Source organism: Acanthopagrus latus, chromosome 6, assembly GCF_904848185.1.
Source record: "Acanthopagrus latus isolate v.2019 chromosome 6, fAcaLat1.1, whole genome shotgun sequence".
Classification (NCBI taxonomy): domain Eukaryota; kingdom Metazoa; phylum Chordata; class Actinopteri; order Spariformes; family Sparidae; genus Acanthopagrus; species Acanthopagrus latus.
In genome coordinates this window covers 6,711,990-6,730,159 of record NC_051044.1, presented here as the reverse complement: position 1 = coordinate 6,730,159, position 18,170 = coordinate 6,711,990, and the positions used below count along the sequence as shown (strand labels likewise).

At 41.8% G+C, this 18,170-nt stretch overlaps 1 protein-coding gene across 6 annotated transcripts in view; it reads right to left on the bottom strand.

Annotated features, from left to right (window-relative positions):
- The window catches only part of igsf21a (immunoglobin superfamily, member 21a), a 333,921-nt gene that overhangs the window by 62,826 nt on the left and 252,925 nt on the right, over positions 1–18,170 (bottom strand). For all 6 annotated transcript variants that reach the window (XM_037101112.1, XM_037101113.1, XM_037101114.1 and 3 more), the window contains one exon: positions 14,747–14,865. In XM_037101112.1, the coding sequence (XP_036957007.1) occupies positions 14,747–14,865 (119 nt within the window). The remainder of the gene's footprint in view (positions 1–14,746; positions 14,866–18,170) is intronic.

Here is an 18,170-nt window from a genome sequence, read left to right as displayed (position 1 = left end):
ACCTATCCTATAGAAACTCCTCTGGTGAATGAGTCTCTATCTGACGAATCCAAAATGTTTGTCAAAGAGCTCCCAGTGGTACAATTACTGCTACTAAAATAATAAGAAGTAGAAGAAGACAGAGAAAGAACGTGGAGTTAACTGCAGCGTGCCAATTAGTGTTTAATTTGTGAAAGCAGGATCATCAAACTGGCGTTTGGCTCTTCTGAAGCTGTCACATTTCACAAGCTTTCACTTTCAGTTCTAAATTTATCAGCACGAGTTCTGTTCTCTGCCCTTTGAAATACCTGAATATGGAAGTTTCTCATCCGTAATTAAATTATTTTTAGAATGCGTTTGTAAATTAGCAATTAAGTCGACAACGCCTTTCTCTCAAGGATGAAACAAGGTCTATTTGGGACCGACCTGCCCATGTACCTATTTGGGTTATAGGTTCCAAAGCACTCATTAACAAGTCCAGGCTTCTAACGCACCACTCCTGAGACTGAAGATCCAAAGGCATCCTTGCTACACCTATTCCTTATTCATTACAAATCTCTCAGTCCCAGCAGGACTATCTCAGATCAGACATTGACACAATTAACACGAGCTACCCTATTTACTCCTCAATTGATGGATTCAGACAGGACAGAGAAAGAGTCCCAATATAATAGGAATTTCCCATTTCAATTTTCCCTTCAGCTGTCCCTCCTCTGATTCCCATTCAAGTTTTAAAAATGGGCACACTGAGAAGAAATCCATTCGATCCATGCCCACGGGCTGCTTTCAGGGGCTCCTAAACTTGTATTTCTCCTTTCCCCATAAATTTATCGCCTGTCTCACAGTCCTTTGTGCAGCAGCAAAGATGAGTGTCAAATCTCAAAGAGCTAAGACCACAGTGAAAGGTACTAAGCACCACTTTTGGAAATATCAGCCACTTTCCGCCCTCCCAGTGTCACACTGAAAAAAAAATACACTTAACTAAAAGACATCCACAAAACCTCTTCTCTATGGCAGGCGCTTATACCCAATGTGAAAATAAATAAATATACATTTATTAAAGGTGCTCTGTGGAACTTCTCCATTGTTGGTTGTTAATTTATTTCAGGGGAGTCGATGTCTTAACATTAGCTGCTGTTGCTCAATGCTAGCAGACAAGGGATGCATGTAGTCACATCTCTCAATCAGTTGTGGAAAATCTCATCTGGATGTCCTTCACAAAAAAAAATAAATAAATAAATAAAAATAAAATCCACTGTCATGCAGCGTTGAACAACTTAAACAAATAATCCACAGTCTTGTATAGGCAACTGCGAGAGACGGGGAAGGTATCAGTGTTCGAGTCACGTTACATTCGGTTCCCATGTGGCCAATAAAAAAGTGATCAATACGTGCACATTGCTACAAATTGTATCTTTGAAAGCACACAAGTGTTCACAAAATAAAGCAATTACAATATATACTTCACAAGCATGATAAGCAAGACATTTTAAATCAGGCATCAGTTCCAGGTCCGCAAAGACACTTACGTGATGAAACTGAATAACTGACTTCTGGCAAAAGTCCTGAAACTTGGACTCTCTGCTGCCACCAGGGCAGTTCAAAGCCCTGATCTTACTCTTGTTTTACTTGGTTGTAAATACTTTTAACTACACCATAGTTTAATCTGTTTATTACGCTTATACTTCTTTTCCTATTATCCTACTTGTAGTTAGTCCAAACGTATTTATCCTGTAGCTCTAGCTTTAAGGTATGTCATTTCTATGTTGTTTAACTGTTTTGTTCTACATCTCGACAACAGTGTAAATGCAGATACGTCTTACATAATGTTATATATTGTCTGTCAAGGCTTTCAACCAAGCACAGAACAGGCTCTACTTCCTACGGCAAATCTAAGAAGGCTAAATTTCTGAGCTAGATTTTGGTCAACTTTTGCAGAGGAGCAACGGAGAGCATCCAGACTGCAAACATGGTCAAACTGGCATGGTGCGAAGGACAGGAAGGCTTCAGAGCGTGTGATTCAAACTGCCCAGAACATCACTGGCGTCCATCTACTGAGCATCAGTCTGCACAGAGCCAAAAGGATGCAAGAGGACAACACTCACTCCAGCCAAAAGACTACCTCATACTGTGAGACTCCTCAATTCACCATCAACCATCCATTTTCTGAAACCCATTTGCACAAATAACTCAAACATAGTTTCATTAAACCATTATGTTTAAAAAATGACAATAAATGTACCTTCTACCTTGAATTACCTTGGCAACCCTGTGTGAGAAATCATTATTATCTTCTCTTGTCAATATGTTTTTTTTGTAAAAGCCTAAAAGATCCCCTCCGGTGAGCTATGCATCAACACACTTTTAAGGGGGCTGACATAATGAAATATTTTGATAGAGAGCACACAGGGGACAGACTGTGGGTGGAAATACTTAAAGAAAAACTTGTCACGAAATAAACGTTATGAGAGGAAGGCAAAAAGAAAGGTTATAAATGATAGACAGGTGATCTCACGTCTGAGTTTCTCTGGTGGAAAATAAAAATCTTACCATCGCATCGGGCCGAGCTAAAAATAAATCAAATCATACACCTACTCCACAGGGACGGAGCGATATTACAGACTGGGGAGCTATTCTCGCTGCTTTCATCCCGTCTCGCTTTTTTTTTTGTTGTTGACCTTTTTGCAAGTCACAGATGCCCTTGGGTTGCTCCCTGGAGAACAAAATTAAATTTTAAAATACAACATGTCACCTCCTTAAGTGAATGAATCGATTCATTTACAAAGAAAAAGATAGCACTGTCTGCTAAGTTTTGCCAAACTTACTTAAAAAAAAAAATCAGCAATACCTGTGAAGACGGGAACTATTTTTAGCGAGATCACTTGGTAGGAAAGGAGACTTATGAAGCAAGGTGATATTGAGGTAAAAGGTAGAGAGACAAAGAGGTTTTCTCATCCTTTGGTACAATCAGCGGCGCGTCTCTGGGGAGGCGAAGCTGTTTCTCCTCTGTCGCCTCCTCAGTCAACCACGCTCAAAAGGAGGGACCTTGGTGGGGAGCAGAGCGCAGCAAGCGATGAAGACATCCTTAGCGAGGGGGAGTGAGGGGAACGAGGGAGACTGCGCCACGAGGAATGAAGCCTTCACTTCACAGCATCCGAGAGAAACCACAAGGAGACATCAGGGGAGGCGCTGTGTTCAATATCAGACATGCACGTCTCGGGATGAAGGAAGGAACGCTACCCAAGAAAACAAGAAAGGGCCGCGTCGTGAAAGACATCACAAGGTTATTCAAAAGTGATGCTTTAAAGACTCTTGGAACTTTTTGAAGATGTATACTTCTGTGTTTAAGTATTGTGCTTTGACAAAAAAAAAAAAAAATGCTGATTTGCTGAAAGTTTGCTCTCGTCAAAAACGGTCTCTGCATGACACTGACAATCCGACAACTTTGTGTTTATGGATATAACAACCTTGACTTGACCATCGTTTGATGTGACTCATTGACTTCAACAGTAAAGACGATGAAATGCTGCACGGCACAGACCGATCCTCGCATGGCGTCCTCCCCTGTTGCGGCTCTGCTACGACAGGGATTATGTATCTGGGGAGGGGCATTCCTAAATGATTTATGTGTGACAGGCAGGAGATGCTGTGTTTTACGGGGTATAATAAACATCCCTCGATGTCACACTGAGCAAAATGGTATTTGTGCATTTCAGCAGCCAAGTCTATGGAGCACAGCCCTAATTTGTGCTCTATAACAATGGTGCCATATGGTGGTGGAAGCAGCAGGGTCTACTCAGGACATGCCTACATTTAAAATGAGAAGCCAAACTTTTAATGTGCCTGCAGGGCCTGTTGCCATTAAGTGGGAGTAGTGAGGAGAGGAAAAATGCATAATACAGTATACTTAGCATAGAGTTCTCCATGTCTGTGGGAGCCCATTATTAAAGTTTAAATGCAGAAAATGAAAACCTAAAAGGGAACTGATCGTAACCAAACAAAAAGATATTTCACCCTGAATTTGTTGAAACGTGGCACCGACCTGCACAAGGTCACACCAAGGCCGGCAGTAATGCATTACATCCTTTCTGTCGATATGTACACACGACTACATCTTCAAAAGAGCCTTCATGATACTGTGTCACAGCTCGTGATGAGAGTTTTATATGGGGATTCTTCACGGCTACTTTGCTGCTCCATGTATACGGTGCCATGAAGGCGAAAGCACATCAGTCAGTGTACAGAAATAGCCCGCTCCTACAGAAATACACGGACGTGTTATGATGGAAATGGATGATATCTTCAGGTTCAGGTGTGAGGAATTTACTGTAGTGCTTTAAGTGGTAAAATGTGTACATCATGTCTGTGTCCTCAGTACTAATAGGCCTATCCGTATTGCTACTGGACATCTTACCTAACTGGGACCCCCTGAAAACTTAGTTCGCCAGTGGACGGCACTTTAGTTCCTGCGATGCATGTGTTGTGTGCAGGATACGCTTTCTGATCGGCTTGCGCTGGTGTGTGTTGACATGAAGAGCGATGATCACAAATACAAAGAATCATCTCTGTTTAAAATTAGAAGTGACGTCACACCAAATGTCTATTTATCATTTTAATCCAAACAATGATCTTTTCCTGAACCTAACCTTTAAAATCAAAATGTTCTTTTAAATACCAGATAAAGTCTGAAAGTAAAAACACCACAGACAGGTTGGAACCTCAGGATAGTCGCACGTAGGATCCATTCAACCAGCACATCTCACTGCGACTGGTGTGCCAATTTTTATACGACCTGACCTCCTGAAGGCCTTCTGGCAAAAAAACTTCTCATATAACAGCCTTACAAGGCAAATGATCACTGTCCACGCACAAAGATGTGACGTTAAACACACAATTATTAATAAGCAACGAACACTGAGAGCCCAGGCTGAGAAAGTAACTGAGATTGCTTACATTCTGCGAGACAACACCAATCCTGTGAACTACCAAGTTTTAAGTAAGGTACAATGTTACTGGCCATGGTACTTATAGTGTACCACTGTACTGCAACCTAATAGTTGCCAAAACAATTATACAATACAAGGCATAAGGCAGACAAGGCAGATTTTTTCTTGTTTTTTTTTTTCTGCTTTTTTCATTTTTCATAAACTGCTCAGCATGCTCCAGGTGTGACCAGACCCCTCATAACCCCCCCGACACCTGACCAGTGAACATGTATACACATTTAGAACATGTGACTTTGAGTCCACCTCTCTGGACATGGAGCTCTGCCTCAGAAAGCTGCAGACTCATCAGCAGCTTTTTCTCTGCTGTAGCTGCTGACTTGGCTGCTTTCTTACCTTCTCTTATGGTTTATCATGACTTTCCATGTCTATTTTGCTGTTCTTCCGTAACAGATGGTAAAATAAATGCTGCACTAACAAGATGGAAATAAAAATCATTTGTTACTTTCAATATAGATATCATGTAGAAATGACTGTAAAGTCAAAATGTAAAAGTTAATATCGGGGCTTTGGAAGACACATCCCTATTTTTTCTTCCTTAAAACACTTTTTTCTAATGTTTATTGATGAGCGTGCATGTGTTTTGTGTTTTCAGCCAACAGTTCAGATGAGGAAGCCTCCATTTCCTGAAAGAAACGAACACTTCCGCTCTTCAAGCCTGTCTCAATGATGGTGTCAGTTCTGTTGTTTGCTCTTGTCCTCTTGGAAGTTGTGCAGTCAGCAATTTCTTTCTGGGACCAGCAGCCATGCATCAAAGTCTGGTAGGACTTTTGTGGATGCTACTCTCCAGAACACTTTATCAGGCATTCTAATTCACTGAGGTATTACCAAGGCACTTCATTCGTAAGGATGCACACAGAGAAATTAATTTGTCGCTGATAAACACTATCCAAGGCCAAAACTGTGCCTCTTGGAGCCTTTCGGTGGACAAAATATAAGCAGATGATATGATGCAACCGTCAGATGGTTGATTTTTTTGTTTGCTGTGTGAAAACACCGGGTATGAAAACAGGCTTACTCAGGAGGCTACAGCCTTGGCGCGCGTCGGCTGCCCCCGCTGATGAGTGCCTGGTGAATGTCAGCTGAATGAGGCGCTGAATGGGCTGGAGAGCAAAAATGGCATGTTTTTAACGCAGCCCTCGGATGAGATACAGTATGGCGGCAAACATGATTGCAAGTTTATGCCATAACCCAGTTGAAGCTAATTGTAGCAAGATGGCAGCAATGGATGTCAATGTTTGTCCGATGTAGATTTGAGATGCTGCCTCTGACTTAATGAAACAGCCCAGAGTTGCGGGGGGAAATTTTTGGGGGGGGAGGGGGAAACATCAAGTAAATGGAAAACAGACATTTTTTTTTTCTGGCAAAACTCTGACAGCAGACAAAATATCAGACAGAAATTCTTTAGCATAGACTAAGTGATGCACAGACTACCAGTTCAATGTTGGGTAGAGAAATCCTTGAGGAAGCCCATGGGTTGTTTATTTTTGCCTCAGTTATCACCCCAGGGCTTAGCTCAAAGACAGACATTTAATAATTCATCTGCTCTTTGAATTCATTTCATTCTTTTTTTTTTTTTTTCCTCCTTCAATGGGCTCCGAGCCAGCATTCTTTATTGGTGCTGTAAACCGCTCCTAGACACAACTGAACGGTGATGCAGGGAAGAGAGTGGGAAAGGGGTCACGCAATTTATTAAAGACCGGATAGAATTCTCTCAGAGGGAAGGTCTGTTCTGTTAATTACGAACAAGACAGAAAGAGAAAAAAAAAAAAAAAAAAAAATGAGGGCTCATTCCTTGCGGAGTACAGTTCATTCACCATTTGTCGTAAAATGAAACAGAGAAACGTCGTTGCCTTCTCGCATGAAGTATTTTTTTTGCCCCCGCAATCAGCTGAACAGGTTGTGATGCTGATGGCACACTGTGGGACATTAAGTGTGATAAGCACGAAGGTGACAGAAGATAAATGAGGGTGTAATGGAGAATCATATCAAGGACTCTTGAACAATCCCCCTATGGTGACCCGAGACGTGCTACAAGACGACATGGCAAACACTTCAGACTACAACCGATGAGCCTCGCGAAATTGGCATCCTCTCCGAGAGCTGAGAGCGAAGGGGGGGAAGCAGGCAACTGTGTTTGAGTCGCGCTACGTGTCGATCCCGGCCAAGATGTTCCCTTCACTTCCCAAACGAGTGCAGGGCAGAAAGGGAACAGCCGCTCCCCAGCAATCCATCAAACCTCGGCGCACAAACAAGCCCTCTCCACGACACACAGACACACACGCGGTCGCACACAGTCCCTAAACTCTTCCTACTGGTGCACCGAACTGCTGTGTCTGCAGGCGTTGCTGTCTTTGGGCTTGGCTTGTACGCCGTTAATCCCACCCATTTATAAACGAGCGCCTAAATATACACAGCGCTTAATTAAAGTTGGGCATCCATTATTGAAGCGAATCCCAGTTTTATGGGATGAGAAGGTAATTAGTCCCTCTACACCTTAGCGCTCATCTCTGTTTCCAGGGGTTATAAATACCAGCCCCGCCGCCTCGTGAAGGGTATCCTTTAAATTACCGCCCTCGCGCTTTACAAAAGGTTAGAAGAAAGGATTTTCTGGAGTTACGTGACGTGATGTTTAAACACAAGGGCTATTAAGGCGTTCTTCGGGAGTCGCAACCCAACGGTCATCTGATACAGACAACAACACGACAACCTTAGCCGCCTCGGACGCCGTGCATGGATCAACCGGGAGCTGGCTTCCCAAGGTCAGCCTCCAGTCTGCGGAGACAAATAACCTTTCCTTGTAATCTTTGGAATGTCGCATAGGAATGACTTTGGGTAATAACAAATAATGACCCTATCTCTACCTTTGGGAGGAGAGGTATTGATTTCTTTCACCCAGCAAAGCTGAAAATTATGACCTTAGCTTTACGGGGATGGATATGTCACTGTTTGCAGAATGAAGTATCTATTTTATGTGACTGGTGATGGGACAGAAGTCTATCCCCTAATGGCTGATGTACACAGGGCATGGGCGAGACGCGTCACGTAGGTTTGGGGCGGGGCAGGTTTTTTTTTGTCACCTGCTGCACTGAGTCACATTGTTTCATCGTGTGCATGTTAAGTTTGCAAAGTGATGCTGCAGTTGGTTACGCAGGGCTTGGAATGACCTCTGGTAGTATGAGGATTTTTTTCTGATTAGGGATGCACGATGATATCTGCATGTCATCTGTATCAGCTGATTAAGATGTTAAAATTAATATCCCATTGGCCTGATATGAACATTTCTGCCATGATGGCTAATAAATGGAAAAATGTTATCACAGGTGTCTTGCTTCATATCTCACCTATGCACCAGTATCAAGTCAGACAGCGGCAAGAAAGGCAGTTTTTGTAGGTACTTTAAAAGTTTTTTAAAAACTCATTAGAAATGTTGATGACTCATCCTGCACTCAGGGGTGTTTCTTACTCATTTGTTTATTTTATGACGTTGCCATAGACGTAATAAAAGAACAACACTGCCAGGGGTGTGTCGCTAGGGACCGGACGTCACTGTTTACTGTACAAAAAACACAACTTCATAACTTTATTCTCTGATTTGGATGAAACTGGGTCAAATTTTGAGGAAATAATTTTAGTTTTTTCCCTCTGCTGCCCTGAAGCAAGTGAACAGACAGATTTACTTGCTGCTAAAGTAACTGCTAACAAACATTATGACGTCCAGCAGCTTCTCGATGAACGCACCGACACCGGCGCAGGGTGCAGTGACTTATTGAGTTTAGTGGTAGACACGTACTGGTAGCTTTGTTGCTAAGGTAAGCGCTGACTGCTGCTAAATGTAGCTGCCTTTAGCTTGGTAAGCAGTCCTTGCTGACCAGGACCGACACTTGGCAAGAAAGTCACCTTGGTACTGTCTTCTCTATGTCAAACCGGCCTCTGTCCTCTCAGAAGCTCCGTAGTTCCGTCCTGCTCCGGCTGTGTCGGGAGCTGCCAGTCCGAGTGAGTCACTTTCAGCTGGTGGCTTCAGTTCATAACGATGCTAGCACGTGATACGGCACACACGTCACACTGCATCTATCCCCTGTGCTTTTCGGCCAGAAGTACTGAATCACAATATACAGAATCTATTGTAACATGACATATTTTGTGCTAAACACTGTCAGCTGTCCCAACATGTATCTTACACCCTCACAAAAGTAACGCACAAATTAAAGGCTCATTAAGTTGTGAATTAAAGAGCAAAAAAAGTGCCCAATGGTTTTTACTTCAGCTCTTAACTGTTTTCATAATTTGCGTGGGTAAAGTCACTCGGGGTGCTTCGGAACGAGTGGCGCCGGCATAAATCTGCTTTGATTGCTGCAAAAGTGTCAAACTTGAGGACTATCAGAGGGTTCAAGAACCTTGCAGTCAAAACAAAGTTCTGCAGTTAATGTGGGGACATAAATCAGATTTTGCTATTATCATTGGCAGAGCTTTCTCTAAACTCGAGGCCCTTCTGAATACTGAAAACACACTTGAGATATTCTTATTTATAATTTTTTCAGAGGCAAAGAAAAGGAGGTTATATTATTGAAAAAAATCCATGCAACTTGAGGGCCAAATAACCTTTTGCAGTCCTCTGCTATGCACCAGCTTCGCTCTGAGCAGACTGATTCTGTTTGAAATCTTGCATGTAAAAATACATTTGGATGAGCTTGACCATGACGTTGCATGTGTAGTCTCTCTGTGTAACACTGGCCCGAGGGCAGTGAATACAACAAACCTGGCTTGACAATTTTTTGAGACACATTTTCAAGTTGAAACAACGTGAAAGCACATCTCGTGGGCGAAAATATTCCAGTCTGTGTTGGCAGACCCATAGCCAAAAGCAGTGGTTAATGATTGCTGTGAATATGATGTGCTGAGTATTTCCTAATGAACCACTGCCCACACTTTTACGATTTCTTATGCATTATTATTATTATTTTTTTTTTGCACACATGATAATCGTATTAAAATGTCTTGTCTCTACATCAAAGAACAGAGTTTTGTTCTTTGATGTCATTCAGCCGAGCGCTCTTCAATTAGACCAGAACACAGAGGAAGCGGGTCAGCAGGCCAAGTTCTGTTACATCGCCGATCCGCTCTCCGCGGTGTATTTACATCTTGTTGAATGTATCCTCTGCAGGCTGAGACTGAAGACCATCTGACAGTGAATTCAATATCCTAATAATGCTCCCGTCCATCATCCTTTTTTTTTTTTTCTCAGCGTTTTCTCACTCTGAGCTTCTCATCCACAACCTTTCAGTTCAGATGTTGATTTTGAACTTTTGATAACAACCGAGTGCCTCATGATAAATTACCATGCAGTAATGCCTCAATAATTACTTTTACGGGCGCAGAGCACCACAGCAGCTCACTCAGGTTAAGGGAAACAATTTATCCAACACAGCGCATAATATAGTGCCCTAGTTATGGGATGCATCTTGGTACTGTATGTTCCTCATTATCAAGATAAAAGCTTGGCTGCGCAATTGTCCAGGGGATATGGTATATAGAGTACATAAAAAACTAAAACAAACAAGAAAACAAATGAGAATACTACTTCGCATTTTGATCGTAAATGTTAATAATATTGTACATGAGACTTTGCTTGCACAGCTCCAGAAATCAGTACTTCATAATATATCATTACATTTGTCATTGGGTGCAGTTTAGGCTAAACTGGTTGTCACTGAATGACTGTGACAGAGCCTTCAGGCCTCTGGGCTCTGGAAAGTCTACATATGCCTCTGCAGTGCAAGAAGAAAAAGCGAAGACTTTTCAAACTTTCCAGAGAGTGAAGGGTGGTAGCAGAGGTACCGGGAGTTCAGGGTTTAGCCTTTTAACAACTGGATGATTGAATTTCTTGGCAGGGGATTCATTAAAATGATAATTCTTATTTATGAAGCCCTTTAAAAAATTAAAATACTCTCCGTGTACTGCTTCCTATTAATTAACTTTTTTTTTTCTCCTCTCATTTTCTTTCTCTCTCTCTCCTCTTTACTTTTTTCTTTACTTCCCACTGAACTTGACACACTAATAGGTTATGAATAATTCTGTTTCAGTTTAGACGGCAATTAGCCACAACGCCAGGGGCCATTCTTCTTCCTCTCTTGTGGAGTGGTGATTTAAGACCCAGCTGAGTTAGGGGCGCTCCGACTATCCCACGACTACATCATTCACTTTTTCCCACCCAGAGCTCAAACAAGAAACAGTTAACTGAGTGAAAATCCCCCTCCCATTGATAAAGTCTTCTCGCTGACATCAGTGTTGGTGAGCAATCAAAACAGAGGGACGGGATTGCACAAATACTGGAACACATGGTCAAGGGCTTAGGTAACAAGAAAGTTAAGAAAAAAAGGAAAAACAAAACAAAAACAAAGGCAGTTCTTGGGGGCACGAAATGCGATAATGTAGTAATATTGTCAAATGGTGTCTCTCTCTGGTGTTCCACTGAAAAATTTCACCATTGCTAATTAGCCGTAGGACCACATGGAGAGCAGCATGTCTTTGCAGCTGAAATTGATACATCAGAGGCGAGCGGGAGCAGCTGTCGTTAGGGGGACTTAAATACAATAATTACAGCACAGACTGAGGAATAGGCTACAGGCGCATATCCTCCTCTAGTGACTGAAAGAGATATCATGCTAACCAAATAATGGCGATCGTGGCTGTAGGACGGGGGCAGCAATGTGTGGAAGAAATCAGAGAACGCCACGAAGCCTCGGCGTTAAATCCACACGATAGATAGATAGATAGATAGATAGATAGATAGATAGATAGATAGATAGATAGATAGATAGATGCAAACTAAGTTGTTTTGTCCACGGGCAACAGGGATGTAGCCCCTGTGAAGAGCCATTGTGAAGCTCACAGTGTGGGGAACTCCAGCCATCGCCATTTTTGTCAGTGCCTGACTCCAATTAACTCCTAATCCAAAAATAAGCAAAGAGGTGGAACGTGGGTGGACTGAATGAAGCCTGGTTGCTGACAACTGACTAGACAGCTAACAGCTAGCCGCCACGCACTTAATGATTCATGACTTTAAGCCCTTGAAGGGAGACACAGTATGCTCATTTTCAGGTTCATGATTTTATTTTGTTTTGGATTATTTCTAGAAAAAAAAAGGTTTATGTGCTTTAATGTTCAAAATAATGCATCAGTTTTCACATACTGTCCAGTACTGCAGCACCTGTATTCCCTCTCTTGTATGTCTGAGGATGCCCTGCTAACCCCTCCCGAAATAACCAGACTGCTGTGATTGGTCAGCTCAACATGGCTGACCCCGCACCGCTCGCCATGTCTCTGGTTGGCTCTGTTGTGTATTTAGCTTCCAGTTAGCTTCACTTATACTGTGAATATGTGCATAGATTATGCAAATGTGTGACACAGTGCATTGTGTGATGTCAAGAAGTCACAGATTTTAAGGGGGAGGGGCTACTGGCGAGATGTTTTAGGTGCTTCAGGAGAAAGGAGCTTCCACTGGATGAGACTTTGGCCATTTTACATTTTCCTGTGCAGAAGAACATTTACAACACACTGAAGGAAATAACAGGAAAATGAGCAATAGTTCTCCTTTAATGTAATTTAAACAAGTAAAGTATATACAGAGTCATCCACTGCACAGCTGTCATGAGTGGGGAAATTAGCTTACCAGGGTGGCAATGGGGTTATTTCTGCAGCTTTTTCCTTTTAAATTATCACGTTGGCTTCATTTTTCAGCCCGCTTAGTTTTGTCTGAAAATGTAAATCCTGGTAAAGTAGAGAGCACGAAGAAAAGTGCATACCTCCACCACGGCTCAGCACTTGCAACTCTGCAAAAGCGTCACCTTCTCAACTTGAGTTTTTTCAGTGGGATCGATTTCTCGACCCCACCAACACACCCTGAGGATTTCGAATCAGGTCTATTTCTGTCAGGTTCATAGTTGAAGGAAGCAATATTCTTCAAAGTGCCATCAAGATCACCACTGAAATTTAATCAATTGTTGTGGTGCCCAAGGCTCATCAGTCCACGAAATTTCAAGGCAATATGTGTGTTAATTATCAGTGCGGCACAGACAGTCACGACAGCAGGGCGAAACTGCGCAGAAGGAGAAAATGAATAATTTGGATGATAAACACTGTATCACCCTGAAATATCACCTCTGTATAAAATATCTTTGGTATTCATTGGGGCGAGGGTGATTAATCCACTTGTTGCCGGTGGTGCCATTGTTTTCTTCTCCGAGACGACATCCATCCAGGTGGCAGGTCGTTTCTCAAATTTTTTCCACACAAAACCTCGAAGAAGCAGCAGAGAGAGCCAACGGGTGTTTTCTCAAAGTCATACCGGGCTGGTGTGCGACAACTGATGACCGGCATTAGAACAACTGTATTAATTGAAAATGTGTTTTTTTCTGTGTCAACAGCGCGCCACAGTCTTTACTTTGATATGCAAAAATGGAGGGGAGAACGTAACAGAACATGGAGGATATAGAGTGTGCAGGGGAATTCTGGCATGCTGACAACATTTGCTGTTGGTCTAGAACCTCTCATGATCAAAAAGATAGCTGGTGAGGCCCGACGTGTCCACATTTCTTCAATCTACAACAGCCACTTTTTTTCTTTTTCTGAGCACTCGGGGAAAGTGGAAACAAGCTGTGAACGCAGCAGTGACATAACCACCTTCACTCACACCGGCAGCCAGCAGGTACAGAGCGACACTGCCATCTAACTCGGCCGAAACAAGTATCCGTTACAGATAACGCACTTTTTTATGACAGAGCTCAAGTGTCATCGGTGTGACATTATGCAAATTCTGCACCCGTTGTGAGGGGAAATCATTATAGGGATTGAAGTTTATTCATCCAGGGTTATGATAAACTTTCTGTAAATAGCTCTTGTACTCTTTTGAACAGCATTTTTTCTTTTTTTTTTTTTTTTAAATAAAGAACAGATATGGCAACTTCTGATCCAAGTATGGATACAGCTACAGATAATCCAGTTGGTTGGACAGATGCAGATACAGGAAATGGCATCCTCGCCCCCCCACACACTAACTCCTGGGGGAAATATCTGGATATTTTTCTAACAAATGCTCCACTATGTTCACCAGCCAGTCACCAAATGTGTCTGCCAGCTGTTTGGTGCTGGGCAGGTAGTGCAGTGAGTTTATTAAGAGTTTTCCTGCACAGAAAAACAGGTGCTGGCTGCAGAAAAAAACCATGCAATGAGGAAGGACAGCAGTGAGAATGGACCAAAAAAACAGCAAAACTGTCAGTCACACAGCTAAACAATGAGCATCAGCGTGCTATTAAGCTGTAAAAAGTCGAGGGAAGCTGCCGTGAGTGTCCTCTGCAGGAGTTTACATTGTCACATTGTTTTCACACTGTGATGATGACAACAATCAATTGCTTTCCAATTTCAGATATGAGAATTAGCCAAATATTTAAGTTGTCCACTTGAATTATTTAATAAATGTGATGTTTTTTTCCACCAAAGTTATTTCTTACTTGCTGGAAAACAAAACATCCGACTTAGAGCACCATCAGCTTTAGAGTGAGAGTTTTGCTTTAAAACATCCCCCCATCTGGGCACCTCACACAAAACATGAAACCCAGAACGTTTGAGGGATCAAGATGCACTGTGCATCCCTCTCCACACACCCATGTCTTACTCTGTCATCCTATTGTAACAAAAAAAAAAAAACACTGAGAGGAACTTTTCTTTGGCTTTAAAATATAACTAAGTGTAGTGATGGTACTCACACATAACAGTAAGAAAGACATTCCCTGAAGCCAGGACAACCTTCTCCCTTGTTGCCCGGTCGTAGATGCCCACGTGGCATTCGTAAGGCCCGTTGTCTGAGATCCGTACCTCGGGGAGCCTGTAACAGAAAAGGGAGCAGCTCTTAGTCATACTGAGATAACGACACACATGAAAATGTTTGACTGTCAAGGTCACAGGTTAGCACACAACGGCACAACAGCAACGTTTATTGATATGAAGTTTAAAAAAGAAAGCGCAGGGAGCTGAGAACGAGAGCCGCGCTCAGGTTAATCAGACACTTAACTCCCAACACTCGATGTAGCGGAGTGGATCTATTCTTCTACCATGACACCACTAAATTATGTGTTTATTCTGGTAGTCAAGGGCCTCATAAAATACTCAGAGAAGGTGATCCCAATCTTTGGCTCAAAATCCTCTGTTTAACCTACAAGGTTATGTCTTTCTTCTGGCAACAGGCAACTTCTTTGCTTTCACTTATCATTCTGAGGTAAATACTGATCGCACTGTAATGGCTGAACCACTTGCACATAGACTCGTTCCTCTATAAGCTTTCACTATGTTGTTCTGTGTGGCTTTGCATCTCCTGGAAACCCAAAGTCTGATTATTCATGGCGGAAAAGGAGCCGCATCTGTCACTGGGCAACCGAAACAGGAAGAGTCACCGTTTCTCCTTGTCGCTAACCCGAGCTAACGGTTGAACAACTGGAGAAAGTGTGGAAAAAGAACCCTGCTGATGGAGGAGGCAACCGAGGTGAAACAAGAGTGAACGGACGGGCATTCACTTGATGGAGAGCGCACCGGCGTTGTGTCAAGGTCTGTCTGTCACCCCTCCTTGATTAAGTATGTGTTTCCTCTTACCACAGGGACCTTATACGTATAAACACAGCCATTTGTTTCTACTGTATTAGAATATAACAAGACCTGCCTGCTTTTTACTACAATCAAGTGTTTGACTCTGCTTTAGAGAATTGAGATCATCATCTGGAGGTCAATTTAGCACCCTTACGCTTTATTCTTTGCTTTCGTAAAGTAGCCAGGCTGCCAGTGGTCAACATGAAAGGCACAGGAACTGATTCTGGAGAAGAGAGTGAAACTGTTGAGTCGCAGAGTCAGACTGAACGGGCTTGTCGGTGTCGGTCTGACCACCAACAAGCTCATTAAGTCTGACTACCAGCCAGTTGTTGAGTCTGGTTTCAACTGTCCAGAATCAGCTACTGCACCTTGAAACTCTGGTCACTTCATAGTCGCGACTGTTCATCTGTAGCAACATGTTTGTGTGGGCAAAGCACTTTGTATGCTGTTGTAGCAGTGTAGAATTTTTTTAAGTGAGGTGCTTATTGTATCTTAGTCTACACACTGTATCTCATGGAGTAATACAGATACGTCACAAATGAACATGGAACACGGAAGCTTTTAATTAAGACAACATTTATTTTTGCTTTTGCTTCGATTCTGTGTCTAAACATGCTTACTTGTTAATTATTGATATTCCTCCTAAGCTCCTCGTAAACAATGATGATGAATTAATAATGAACACGTGTGAAATTAATGAAGTTCATTATAATGATGAATGATTTATCCATTATATGCGTATCATTATTTTTTACATCATTATTGTCACATTTCTAAGCGATGATAATCATTGAATAATGTGCTGCAGTGTCCTGTGTCTCATTATGAAGAGCTAAAAGTTGTTTGCATCATTTATTACTGATGAAGGCATCATTTGCTCCTCAGTAACATTTAATTCAACAAAGACTTCAGTCGGATATAATACTTTTTTTTTTTTAAAGGGTATATAGGAAAACATTAATTATCAAACATTTAAAGATAATATAAAAACCTTTAATCTGGAGTCTTCAGAATATCACATTCATTAAAGATTTACCCGTATTTACTAAAACATTTAGTGCTGTAACTGTGACAGAGAAAACACACCAAAACAAAAAGCCTGGGCGGATTGTTCTCACGTACGCTGTAGAAGATGCAGACTGAATCCAAACCGAAGCCTCTTTGACTCAGAACCTGCTTGTTAACCAGCCGAGGTGTCAGACATCTGTGAGCGGCATCATCGCTCACCTCACACAGACGAGATCGCTGCGCAGACGACACCGTCAGCTCGCTGAACGTTCACTGCAGTTACGATCATGAATATAATACCGCATCATACTGCATGCTTAAATTGAACAATACAAAGAAAAGAATGGATGAATTCTTCCTTCTTGAATTCTCTCCAGTGTGAAAGTATTTCAGGGTCGAAAGGAAATCTTGTGTGAATGTCTTAAAAACTCACACTGCGTGCATTATTAACACAGTGTATTGTCAGTGCTTCTATTTATCTATTCATTCATTTATTTAGTTTCACTATCGACTCCCCAAAGCCAAAACAATGTCAGGGTGAACTAAGCCAAGCTCAGTTTTTTTTTTACTAGTTTAGCTTTAGCTGAAAACAGAAACAATCACACAAAGGATGTTCTAAATGTCTGAATCACCTGGCCAAGACACCTATGGATCTATGACGGTAGAGTTTACTCTTTCCAGGGTTTCTGCAGGTTTGAACAAGTCAAATTTAAGACTTTTGACCTTTTTCCTAACTGTGAAACTCACCAACACATTTCCCCAAAACAAAACAAAACAAAACCGGTTACGATGGAAGCTGTAAATGAACTTACATACTTAAGACCTAACTGAATGTAATTTGAGACCTATATGCAAAATATGGATGTATTTAAGACTTTAAGGCCTAAAATTGATACATTTGAAAAAAAAAAAGAGAAAAAAGAGAACAGGGGTAAGAAAGTGAGACTGTAAAAAGTGACCACCGTCAGAACAAGCAACAGAGGAATGCTCAAAAAGCGAAAACTTGCCGAGAAAGTGAGCATGTGAGAATGACCCACTGAGTAAAACCAAGTACAATATGAAATGAAATCAAAAAGTTTAATTCAACGGCAAATTAAATATACATCAAGAAGTTGTACAATAGGAGAAGCGCTGAAACAAGACCAAAAAGTCTTTTAAAGGTCAACTAGAAAATAAAACTGAGATCACTGAAAACACAGATCTGGTAGAACAATAATAAGATGAGAGAACTAGAAGTGACACGTATAATTATTTTTTTCCACGTCTCAAACTTGAGCCTGTTGATTCACTTTTCAAAGCGAGTCAAAAAAACAGGCTCGGTTAAAATGGAAAAATGGTTTCCCTGTGGTGCTCAGCAGTTTAGGGATCGTGTTCTTTTCAGAATCAGAGGAGAAGTTCGAGACACTTGAGTGGGTAATGAGTTAAAAAAGCCCGAAAATAATCACGGCTGTTGAATCACAGATCACGTTTCGGCCACTGAGGCCTTCGTCAGGGCAGCACAAGATGGCTGACATACAACATATTCAACATAAGCAAATATAA